Consider the following 12,974-nt stretch of genomic DNA (forward strand, 5'->3'; position numbering starts at 1 on the left):
GACATATATACGTGACTGACATATCAAAAAGTATATTAGAATTAAATAACAAATATCAAAAAATATGTCATACCTTTTTTTCCTAAAATTTATTGTGAGAAAATTATACTTATCAATTTATTTAAATTTTTGTGATAGATAATGTATCTTTATTTCTCAAATTAATATATATATACATAGGTATATTTATTTTAGACTTTTCTTTTACATAATTGAGCCATAAAATATTTTTTTATTTATTTTTGGAATGAGAATAAGATAAGAAAGAAAAGAGTGGAGATACTTATGATAAAGATTAAACCTGTGAATTTACCACCACTAATTATTGACCTTCAATTTTGGTATTGGATAAATATTATAAACCACCCAAAAAAAAAAAAGATACGTGAAAAAAGAAATAAAACTATGTATATTTTTAGTTAAATCTGAACTTCACATTTTGAATAAGTCTAAAAACATAACACTCCACACATATATATGAGATCATGAGTAATTGCCTAATTGGATTTTATTATTTTTTTGTTATTTTTTATATAATTATAAGAGGATATGTCAAAAAGTTGTTATGATTCAAACTCGTAAACTATAATATAATTCAAATTATATAAAAATATTGAATTTTTCCTTTGAAGACGAAAGAGTTAATGTCAACTTAGTTAATATCGAATCATGCAATATTATTATAATTCTAGACAACTTATATATAGCATTACACGGCATGAAGCAAAAAATATTATTAAAATTTAGTATTTTTTTGAACAATTTTATCAAGAAAAATGCCATATGGTTTGACTCGTAAATAGATTATACTAATATTAACATAACATAATATGAAAGACTAATTCCTATAAAATATGAATGTGTAATTTTCTATTATCATAGAGGATATATGTTAATAGTGAGATTTGATTATATTTCAGTGTATTAAAATCATTTTAATTACTCCTTTCGATCTTTACATAATTTTTCATCGTTTAAATTTGTGTGTCTAATTTTAACTTAATACATTAATGTGTAAGATATTTTTTTTTTCTGAATCTTGTAAACCTTAAACGAAAGATAAAAGTTGTCCAAAAAATATTTTTTTAAACGAACTAAGAAGAAAAATAAGTAAATTGCTTAAGATAATAAAAATAAAAAATATTTAGATATATTCTGCATATATTTAGTTCAATACACAAGAATCAAGAATCAATCTTATATACTTTCTTAAATTTTATATCAAATTAAAATCAGATAAACAAATTAAAATAATGTGAGTAATAAATTTTAAAAAATGAATACTTATTATTTTCCTAAAATATCATATATTGTGGAATAACATTAATTTGTCCAACGATTGAAATTGACAGGGAAAATGATATAATACCATATTTATTATAAAATAAAACTATATAAGAAGAAGCTTTGACTTGTTCCAATGGTGGCACTTAGATAAAGAAAATTTATATCCACAAAAAAGAAAGACAAATATAGAAATCCCAATAAACATTGCACGTAACATTATTTGTTTTTCCCCTTTGGGATATTAAATATTCATATAAAAATTTGATTTAAATTCTTTTTAATATTTATTATTCATATTAAAGTATAATTATATTTAATTTGCATCTTGAAAAAAAATATTATTTAATAAAAAATAATTTTATATTTCAGATACTCACATACAAGCTCAACATCTCAAACTAAAAATAAAAGCGTAAATATTCATATTAGAGTGCAATAAAATATTTTTTCTTCATCATTCAATATTTATATTGAAATTTTATTACATCTAATTTGCATCTAAAAAGAAATTCTTTAATAAAAACAACTCTATATTTCATATATTTAAATTTAAATTTAAATTTAAAATTTTTTAATTAAAAATAAAAAAATAACCCATCGACTCATAGCATTATGAATGCCTGTCAATTGTCATGTTATAAATGATTTTAGTACTATTCTATTAATTATGTCTCATAAGAATCTTTATAAAAATACTCATATTGAAAGTTCCTCTGTATTTCCTTTCTCTTCTCCAAAATTTATCTTTTTTTTTTCTTGTGTGATCCACTGACCCCATAAAAAATCATGTGGCTTTGTTCCTTTTGTTATTATCTACAAACAAACCATAAAGCTGGCACCTTTTTTCTCTCTAGTTTCACAATTTCTTGAAAAAATTCTAGACTTTAGATCCCAATATTCACATCTCTTTTTGTGCATGATTATTATTCTCTTTCTGTAAGATGCCCCTTTAGTCTTTTTCCTTTTTACACTTTCTGTAATTTACCCAACTGTGTGATTTTTGTGATTTTCTTGAATTTTCCAGAAAGTCTTGAAATGGGGTTTGCTTGATTGTCATAAAGTTCGGATTTTTTTGGTTTTCTTGGTTTGTTAAGAGTTGAAAGTTGAGTTTTTTACTTTGTTTACAAAATGCCTCCAAGTTATTTTCCTTTGAGGTGGGAAAGTACAGGGGATCAATGGTGGTTTGCTTCTCCTATTGATTGGGCAGCAGCAAATGGTCATTATGATCTAGTGAGGGAGTTACTTCACTTAGACACTAATTTACTCATAAAACTTACATCTTTACGTAGAATAAGAAGGCTTGAGAGTGTTTGGGATGATGAAGAACAGTTTGATGATGTTGCAAAATGTAGGTCTAAGGTTGCTAAGAAACTTCTCCTTGAAGGTGAAACAAAGAAAGGACATAATTCTTTGATTAGAGCTGGATATGGTGGTTGGCTTCTTTATACTGCTGCTTCAGCTGGGGACGTGGAGTTTGTTAAACAATTATTGGGAAGAGACCCTTTTTTGGTGTTCGGTGAAGGTGAGTATGGTGTTACTGATATGTTTTATGCAGCTGCTAGAAGTAAAAATTCTCAAGTTTTTAGGCTGTTGCTTGAGAGTAGTAAAGGGGAATCAGCAGAAGAGGTTTCTTCCACTTTTCAGTTGGAATTGATGAATAGGGCAGTTCATTCTGCGGCTAGAGGGGGAAATGTGGAGATGTTGAGAGAGATTCTTGGAAATTGCTCTGATGTTTTGGTTTATAGAGATGCTCAAGGATCTACTCTCTTGCATTCTGCTTCTGGTAGAGGACAGGTTGAGGTGAGCTCTACAGTTTGCCTTTCTATATCTTTAATCTTGAAAATTTTCTATTTACAGAAGTATTACTGACTGTTGGAATGATAGAGACTGATATGGTGGATAATCTTAGTAGTAGCTTAGTTGGTTGGTTACCTGAACTCAGGGTTCGATTCCCCAACTTGCAATCCGCTCTCCGTTTCCCCTTCCCTTACCCTCAATTTAAATAGAACAAAAAAGAAGGATAAGAAGAACAAAAAAGATAGGAACTGATATGAGCTCAAGCGGAGTGTCACGGATAGTGAGGATATATATAGCCGACACTAACTTGCTTGGATTTGAAGCGCTGTCTATGTTGTTGTTCTTTGAAATGAGTGTGACTCAAATAGACCTGGATAGATGTAGAAGATTTATAAAGCCGACCATAGAGTGTTAAATTGTGTTTGAGTCTTGCTTCAATTATTGTACATTTGTTATTTCTCCTTGTCTTTTTTCTCACCCCCACTGTTTATGTATTTGTATTGAAGAAGCCTCTAATTCCTGTGTCCTTCTAGCTGTTACCATTTCTAGAAGGTGCTTTATTAGATGAAGAACTTTTAAGTCAAACTTGTGATTTATCAGTTTGATGTGTAGTAGATCATATTCACAGAGAAATGAACTGTTCATATCCCAATTAATGAGTAGTAGATTATTTTGGGTAATTTTCTTTTCTGTTGTATCTCAAGTACTGAAGAAACCAAATCGAAGAATGTCTCAGATGTTAAGCATGGAGTATGCCTTTTAAATGAACCTGGCTCCATGTAGCTCTTTTCTGATCATCTTACTATAAACTAAACAGTGTCTATAAGCCGTGTTTTGCTTAGTTCAATGCATACTGTTTTAAGAAATTAAAACATTGAAGGAGTGAAAAAAGTGAACTCATCATTGACATGTTCCAATCTTAAGGGCTCTCTAAAAAGTTGTTGCTTTGGCTAGCACTAGCTGACTTATTAAGGTTATATTGTAGGATATTGTGGAAACAGGGACATTATGAACCGTGTGCAATTCTCACTTCAGTATACCAAGCGAAGCTCTTATCCTCTTCCGATGGTTGACAGGATACTATTTAACTCTTTGTTGTCCAAAAGTTTGGGATCTCAGTTTATCATTGTTCACCTTTGTTTCTTCATGCAGTTGGTCTGTACTGTACAGTCTCTGCAATGTCCTACTCCACAAAATGAGAATTCAAAGTTATAAAACCCATTTTTTTCCCCGAAAAGAAAATATGATAGTTATAACACATACTTTTCATCCAATAAGGTTGGGCTTCCAATTGTCCTTTTAAGTTAGTTTAGAAAGATGGAACATTTTTCAGAAATTCCAAGATTGTCAACCATATTTGCGCCTTTATTTGCTGCTGCTGTGATATAATCTGCCCTGTGACTGAAACGGGGTCATTTACATCCCCTGTCAGCACTTCCTTAAAGATACGCATCTAAACAAGTTTGCAAGACTTCTTCGGTTCAAGATACTCCCTTTTTTTAATACTCATTTAGTATCAAAAGGCACTTGCATTGTTCCTTTGGTTTAGCTATTTTGAGTGAGTAGCTGATATTTCACTGACTGTTGGCTGTCTAGTTTGAGCATTGCCTTCTCGTTATCGTTAGCTTTAATTTGATTTTGTCTAGAAGTGCCAGAGTTTTGTTACTTTTGATGGTTGAATTGAACTTAATTCAAGTTACTACTTTGCAGGTTGTTAAGAGCTTACTGGAAAGGTATGAACTTATCAACTCCAGAGACAACCAAGGAAACACTGCACTGCATGTAGCTGCTTATAGGGGTTACTTAGCAGTGGTGAAAGTTCTTATATCTGTCTCTCCTTCATCTACTACATTGAGAAACAATTACGGAGACACGTTCCTTCACATGGCTGTAGCTGGCTTTCGGACCCCAAGTTTCCACAGGCTGGATCGTCAAATGGAGTTAATGAAACAGTTGGTACGGGGAAAAATTATAGAGATTGAAGACATTATCAACATCAAGAACAATGATGGTCGAACTGCTCTTCATTTGGCTGTAATTGAGAACATTCAGACTGATGTTGTGGAACTCCTTATGACTGCATTTTCAATAAATCTAAATATCCGTGATGCTGATGGAAATACTCCACTGGATCTCCTCAAGCTACGCCCGCAATCTGCATCTTCTGAGATATTGATTAAGCGCCTCATTTCAGCTGGAGGAATTTCGAATTGCCAAGACCATATGACAAGAACTATCCTAGCTTCCCACCTGAAGATACAGGGTATTGGAGGTAGTCCTGGTGCCTCTTTTAGGATCCCCGACGCTGAAATATTTCTGTATGCTGGCATTGATAATGCTTTTGATGCCAATAGTGATTGTGCAAGCACAGAAATTGCTTCGTGCTGGGGTGAACCGAGCCCTTGCCATTCTGCTGCAGGGTCGAACTCATCAAACAAGCTAAGCTCAGTTAACAGTGCTGCTAGACGCTTAAAGTTTCTTCTACGATGGAAAAGGAAGAAAGAACGAAAAGAAGAAACCAGAGGCTTAGAAGACAATATGTCTGTAGAATCTTACAAACTGTATTCTGGCTTCGGACAACAGCCAATTCCTCTTCGGCAAAGATTCTCGAGGATGTCATCATTTCCAAACAACAAAAGAGTGCTCCCTGTCCAAAACAGTCTTCCAAGTCCATCCACCAAAAAGAAATATGCAGCAGGGTTGATGCATGGTGTTATCCAAATGACACCACAGTCATCTTATGGATCACCATCGAGTGCTTATTCTGAATCTTCCTGGTCATCTCCAGTGGTTGTCAACAAAGAGAAGAGACTGGATTTTGGCAATGCAAGCGGAGGATCCTCTAGCTTAAAAATGTCAAACAGTAGGGAGAAGTCGAAACTATCACATAAACATGGCTCCTTCAACATGAAGTTAATGAATCAGTACTTCTGTTTCGGAGCTCAAGGCCTCGCTGTGGAAAGTTCTGTTAGTTGTGCACAACAAGATCAGCATCACAGGCATCCAGTGGTAGCATGAGTTCCAATGTTGCTGCATTTATTCTACGTGAAGTCATTGGACGTAGCCTCACGAGGTAGTGGTAAGGTCTGCATAGATCACACTTAGTATGATTTCACTAGCTATGTTGTTGTTGTTGAAGTCATTGGACATATACATCCATCCTGTAAATCCTTTTTTGTCTTGTATGTGTTTTAGATGTGGTCAGAAATTATAAGTTGAAGCAAATATTTGTAATTTCTACTCAAATAAAAAGAGCATGTAATATTTTGGAAAAACGTACAAGTAATCCATAGATTATGATCGAAATTTCAGAGATACATCTTAACTAAACTAAGGTCCTAGTACCCTCTGAGTTCACTTATTTTTTCTAATTTTTGTGCACCTTTTTGACTTATGTGGCATCTAAATATCTCTACACGCCTCAATTATGTGGAGTCACTGAGTATGTCACGTAAGACAAAAAGTGTATAAAATTTTAAAAAAAATAAGTTGAGGGGATAATATGATCTTATTTTAGTTAAAATGTGTCTCTAGGATTTCGACCACAGTTTAGGGATAGTATTTGTATCTCATCCCTAGTTTTTTTCTTGAATAACTAGTTTTAAAAGAACGTAAGTAGGAGAGCCATTCTTCTTCTATTTCATTTCTGAATTTGTCTTTCACTAGGAGTTTTTGATGTATACTGTTCTCAATACTGGAGAATTAACATGCTTTCCAATTTTGTAAATAAAAACAGTGCTAATATTTTTTTGTCACTACTTTAGTTTCAACAAAAACAAATTACTCTGTTAATTTAAATTAATATTAGTAGAGTATAGGGATCATTGCATTGTATGTAGGAATAACTACACAACTGTGGTATGATAGTGAAACTGCTTCATTCTTAATTAGAAGTTTCAAGTTCGAGCCTAGGTATGAGGAAATTTTGTTAGGAGCGTCGCTCCTACATGGGTGTAGTTCATGATTTGAATTTAACAAGCGCTCAATGGTAATCTTCTTTCCTTCACGATCTTATGTTAAAGGATTTATGTGACGTATACTCGTGGCATAGTTATTGGATATTATTTTCTATATAAAAATATACACATTTTTCTTCATATGATTTGAATTTGAATGATAAGATTTGATGCGTTTATAGCAGCACTTAATTTAAGTGTCTTTGAATTGTTTTTAAGACCACTAAGATTTTAAACTCTTATCCATTTGAAGAACTTAATGTTGTTTCTTTAATCATAATTAGGGTTGTTCATAGTTATTATTATAAAATTAAATTAAAATGTAATTTGAATTAAATTGATTAAAAAAATTAATTTTTGATTTGATTTGGTTAAATTTTGAAAAATCAATATTATTTGATTTGACTGGTTGTGACTTTACTAAAAATTAACTGCAAAAAATAACCAAACCAAAAGTTATATATATAAATTCTACAATTATTTATAAATAAAATATAAGTATTTTATTAAATTTTAATTAACTTAAGACTATAATTTTACTATTTTCTAAAGCCCAACACTTAAACTTTCGTCTGAATATTAATTAAATCTAAATCCCTCAATATTTATTACTTTAAAGATCACGTTTTCTTCGTTCTTTATAAAATTTTCTAACACAACATTGAATAATTTAAAGCTCAAGCTAAAGAAGATGGTAATGGATTAGTTTTGACTATAAAATATTTGTTGTTTTCAAAAAAAATTCTCAATAAGGTGTAATTTTATTGAAAAGTCTATTGATAAGATGTTGAGATCTCGAGAATATTTGAACCAACTTTAATCGATTGACAATGAGTTCTTTTAGTTTTTAAAACTTGGTACATGAGTGAATCACTTTGTTCGTGTAATAGTTTATTTGTGAATAATATTGATATGCATATTTCCTCGATAAATTTATTACTTTCCAACCCAAAAAATTGAAAAAATCTAATTAAGTCGATATTAACCAAACCAACGGTTATTTCTTTGATTCGATTTGATTTGATTTTAAGAAAAAAAAATCGATTTGAGTTGATTTGACTTTTATTTTGACAAATGGCCGATTTAAACTTAACCATAACACCCCTAATCATAATGTATCTTATAAGCAATCTTAAATCACAAATATTATACTATGACTACTTTTCTTAATTGTTAATAGAGAATCCGCGTAAATATACATACCCATTTTTATAAAAAATCAAATCCAACAATTATTAAAACATGGTAATGAATATAATTAATCTTTGCTTATATAAAAAAAATATTGCATATGGTTTACATTAATCTTTTAAAGGCAAAATAAACTTAAATATTGTCATGTTTCGAGCCTACATTCTGAACGTGATTAACACTTGAGAATTATTTTTGATTTTCAAGTAAATTTTTGACCTGACTGACTACTTAGCGAAAAATTTAACTTAAAAAATATGGAATTTTAAATATAGAGATTAACTCATATATATATATATATCAATTGGACTCAAGTCATTTGAAATTACTCAATATTATAAATAATATATGAAAAAATAACTTAAATACACAACTTTAAGTTTCTTATTGTCTACTTTTTCGTACCTTTTTAAAAAATTACTTAAATTCTTTTTTTTTTCTTGTAATTGAAATCTAGCAGATACATAACTCCCTCTTTCCTCCTTACACGTTTCACCACTTCCTATGTCACATCTTCTTTTTCTCCATAATTTCACTCAATTATCTTTTCAGTTAAAATCAATATCCAAATTGATTTTCAAATTTTTTTCTCTCTCAATAAAACAAATATCAAACATCAGTCTTCACTTTTGAATTTCAATTTTCAAATTTTTTTCTCTTTCAAATTTGTTTGATACTTTGATACATCGTCTTCTTCTTACTTTCTCCCAAAGTTTGTCATCTTTTTACTTTAATTTTTATTTTGATTCATCGTTTTTCTGTCTCATACATATTGATCTTGATATAATCGAAAAATATATGATTCTGATTACGAAGGTTGGGCAGAAAATAGATTTTTTTTTTGCATAATCCTTTGAAATTGAGGAAGGACCCAAACAAAGATGTTTCGAAATCCTTTAAACCAAAGGTTGCAAAAAAAAATCTCAAAAAAGAAAAAAAAGAGCAGCAATAGTTATTTCCAGACCCACAATGCTTAGGGTATGTCTTTTTAATCTTCTGCATGTCTTTTTAATCTTCATTAAAATTGTTTGAGATTTATAGTGCGTTTGATATCTTTAACTGAAATTAAATGATATATGAAGTAAATGTGTTATAATATTTAGTATATTTGGATTAAAAACCAATACATGCAAGAATCGTATATTAGTTTGATACATATTTAGATTTAGTTTACACTTATAAAATCCTTATTTTATATGTTTATCTAAAAAAATGTTTCATGAAAAATATTTTTGTCAAATTTAACAAAAAAAATAGTTGATGTATCAGACAGTGATACATTCTGTATAATATATCATGTTTTGTAATAAGTTCTACTAACATTCATGTAACATACAGTTGAAATTTGGTATCATTTAAGGTATTTGCGTATCAGAATGTTTGTGTTATGTATCATTAATTGTTGTGTAGGCAGTTGAAATTTGGTATCCTTTAAGTTAATTGTGTATCAGAATATTTGTGTTATGTATCATTAATTGTTGTGTAGACAGTTAAAATCTGGTATCCTTTAAGTTATTGGTGTATCATAATGTTTGTGTTATGTATTATTAATTGTTGTGTAGACAGATGAAATTTGGTATCCTTTAAGTTGTTTTATGTATAATTAATTGTTGTATAGTGTGATTTGGTGTATTATTATGTATCTTGAATATCATTGAAAATTGTATTTTTGTTTCAATTTTGCAGTCACTCAAGTACAAGATAAAAAGATACCAGCACATGCCACAAGGTTTAGTGTCCATTTTAACAACAATTTTTTGAAGAATTTTCAAGAGTCTATAGGGGAGCATATAATTCAACTGTTTAGGGCTACAATATTTGGACCCTTTTTAGATAATTCTAAATGTAAAATTTTCAAGGCCAAATCACTAAGTGTTTGTTGTTGTTAGAGTTGGAACACAGCAACTCAATTGTGTTGCATATTGCACATGCAAATGAAGGTATCATGAAATTTGGTATAAATGAATTTGCAATAATAACTGGTCTTAAAGTTAAAGGCAATACCAAAGATTTTGAATACCCAGAATCAACTCCTTCTATGTTATTTCAAAAGTATTGTTTCGGTGTAGTGAATAGTTTTAGCAAGAATCATCTAGTCCAACGATTTAAGATATATAACTGGGAGAACAATCAGGATGCACTCCAAATGTATATATTGTATTTTATTCATACTTTCGTCTTGGCTCAAACTGATAATATATTTATGTCTATTGACGATTTTTTAATGGTTGAAGATGGTAGATATCGAGATTATCCTTGGAGAGATATGTCATTCTCAAAGTTCATCATTTCACTTAGACAAGATTTCAATCTTAGCAAACAGTTATCTCGATTATATGGAATGTCTTATGCACTTAATGTATGGATGTACAAATGTGCATCCCAATTAAATCTTGAAATTGTTGTGAAAGAACGGAATGCCATCCCAAGAATGTGAAATTGGAGGGTTGTGGCTGATAAGGAAATTTGAAACGATTACGTTTAACATTTTTCAAGAGGTAACATTAAATTTTTTTTATATTGTGAAAATTAAAGGTTACAAATTTGTCTTTTAATATCATTATTTTCTGTGTTATGATATATTATTCGTGTCTTAGTTATTTTCTGTTTTATGATACATTATTTTGTGTCTTAATATTTAAATTATTTTGTTATTCCAAAATGCATGTTCAAACATTATCCCAACAACAGAGGAACTTGAAGCTTTTGACTTACTTGAAGTTGAACATGCTCCTCCTTATTCACCCCCCTAATCATATATAAATCCCAACGTAGTATAATCAAATGAAGAAGATGATTTTGATGATTTCTCCACCAGACATCCTGAACAGTACTTGAGGAGATTTTCTAGAGTGTCTGATACATCATCTCCATCACCCCCAAAAATAAGGAAAAAAAGGATACACATAAAACAATGGTGTCAGAACCCAGTCAGCTTGATCAATCAAATATGTCATTGAATCAGTTATTTTCTATTTCAGATGTGCCTTCGACCCCGGCTGCTGATGTACATGATTTTGCAGATGATCAAAAAGTCAACTATGTAATTTCAGATATTTAAGAATTGAAAGATCATTTAAAAAATTACGTAATTAATCAGTTATTTGATTTTTTTTGTTCTAAATGTAATTTATATGACTCTAAATATATTTTTTTTCACAGGTTGACTAGAAATTTGAAGAACTAGTAATCTTGATAAAGGAAAATCACTCCCAGTTTATGCAATCTTAACACAAGAAAAACATCAATGTTGATACTAAATCAAGCACATTTCAATTTAAGAAACAATCATTTCCACCAATACGGATTGATCTTGCTGATATGGGGGTATAGTTGAAGATGAACGAGGGTGAACATCAAGTCATTGAATATGTGGGGGGTGTAATTGTTGATGATGTTGGTGTTTCTGGTAATAAGGGTAAACAACAAGTCAATGTCAATGCAAAAGTATGTTTCTGATACATTGTCTGTAATTTGTCATTAAGTCACTATTATGTATCATGCTCATATGTATTAGCACACATACTATCTATTATGTGTCATGTATATATAGTTAAGTTGATTAACTTAAGAGAAAAGACATAAAGACACCATTGAAGTTGTCCCATTTTTGCATAAAGACACCTAAACTTTTGAAGTGTCCTATCACACCACTAAACAACTATATATCGTTGTAAATTGATCATTTTTACCCATTAACTAATCTGAGTTATTTACACGCACGTTAGGCACGTCATGGGTCATTTTTCCTTTTTATTTACCAGATTAAAACAGACACATGTCATTTTCTTTCTTTAATATTAATTATTTAATCAATTTTTTGTATCTTCCCCAATTTAAACTCAAAAATAGCCGTTGGTAGCCCTAAAATTTTGATTTCCATGGAAAGAACAATATTTGTGCTCTCTTTTTGACGACTTCATCATCTTCCTCAAGAAAATAAGGTAGGAATTCGTCTTTTCTCTTTTAATTTCCAGTAGAAACGTTAATTTAAAGTTTTTTTATGGTTGAATTTTTTCTCAATTTTGTGGTTAGTTTTTGATTGAACATGTCAAATGCAATGTTGAATCGTATTTGTAATGATGAGAATGATCCGATGTTGCGAGTGAAACTGCGATGCAAACATGGTGACTTACTATCAATGCAAACTTCACGGTCGGAGCATAACCCAGCTCGAAGATTTTGGTCTTGTCCACGCTATCGTGTATGTTTACTAATTCTTTTATGGAGATCTTTTGTTTATGTATTTTTCTTTAATTTGTGTTTTGCGTATTTTAGGAGGATGCGTGCAACTTCTTTAGATGGAGGGATCGAGAAGAAGTTGATATACGATCCAAGTACGTTATTCCGAGATTAGCAAAGAGAATTAAGGAGTTGGAAGAAATATTGACATCTTATGAAAGTCGTGTTGAAAGTAACCAAGTCATGATGAAGGAGAAAAAGAAGGGCAAATGTTGTAACTTGAAGCTAATCGTCTTGATCATTATTGTGTGTTTTCTATGTTTAAGTCTAACCAAGAATGTGAAGGATGGAAGTTGTAGGTGTGTGCAACCAAAATTGCCCCATAGACATGTTTAGTTACTTTCAAATTTTTGAAATTGTAGGTGTGTGTACCTAGAAGCTAATTGTCTTGATCTTGCTAATTGTAGGTGTGTGTAACTTGAAAGATAGAATTTGTTGAATGTTGAAGTTATTGTTGTTCTTTGTTGTCGAAATTGTTATGATTTGAACAATTAGTTAATG

At 30.5% G+C, this 12,974-nt stretch overlaps 1 protein-coding gene across 1 annotated transcript; it reads left to right on the forward strand.

The window, feature by feature from the left end:
• The first annotated feature begins 234 nt into the window (after window positions 1-234).
• On the forward strand, window positions 235-6,359 carry LOC101259438 (uncharacterized). Its single transcript, XM_004239135.5, has 2 exons — window positions 235-3,087; window positions 4,795-6,359. Exons 1-2 carry the CDS (start codon window positions 2,416-2,418, stop codon window positions 6,100-6,102), a joined length of 1,980 nt encoding a protein of 659 aa, XP_004239183.2. The 5' UTR covers window positions 235-2,415; the 3' UTR covers window positions 6,103-6,359.
• The last annotated feature ends 6,615 nt before the right edge of the window (window positions 6,360-12,974 follow it).

This window comes from Solanum lycopersicum, chromosome 5, assembly GCF_036512215.1.
Source record: "Solanum lycopersicum chromosome 5, SLM_r2.1".
In the NCBI taxonomy this organism is placed as follows: Eukaryota; Viridiplantae; Streptophyta; class Magnoliopsida; order Solanales; family Solanaceae; genus Solanum; species Solanum lycopersicum.

Coding starts and splice junctions, on each gene's coding strand:
- LOC101259438 (XM_004239135.5), top strand. CDS start 2,416: ATGCCTCCAAGTTATTTTCCTTTGAGGTGGGAAAGTACAGGGGATCAA. Junction 3,088..4,794: donor CTGGTAGAGGACAGGTTGAG/GTGAGCTCTACA, acceptor ACTACTTTGCAG/GTTGTTAAGAGCTTACTGGA.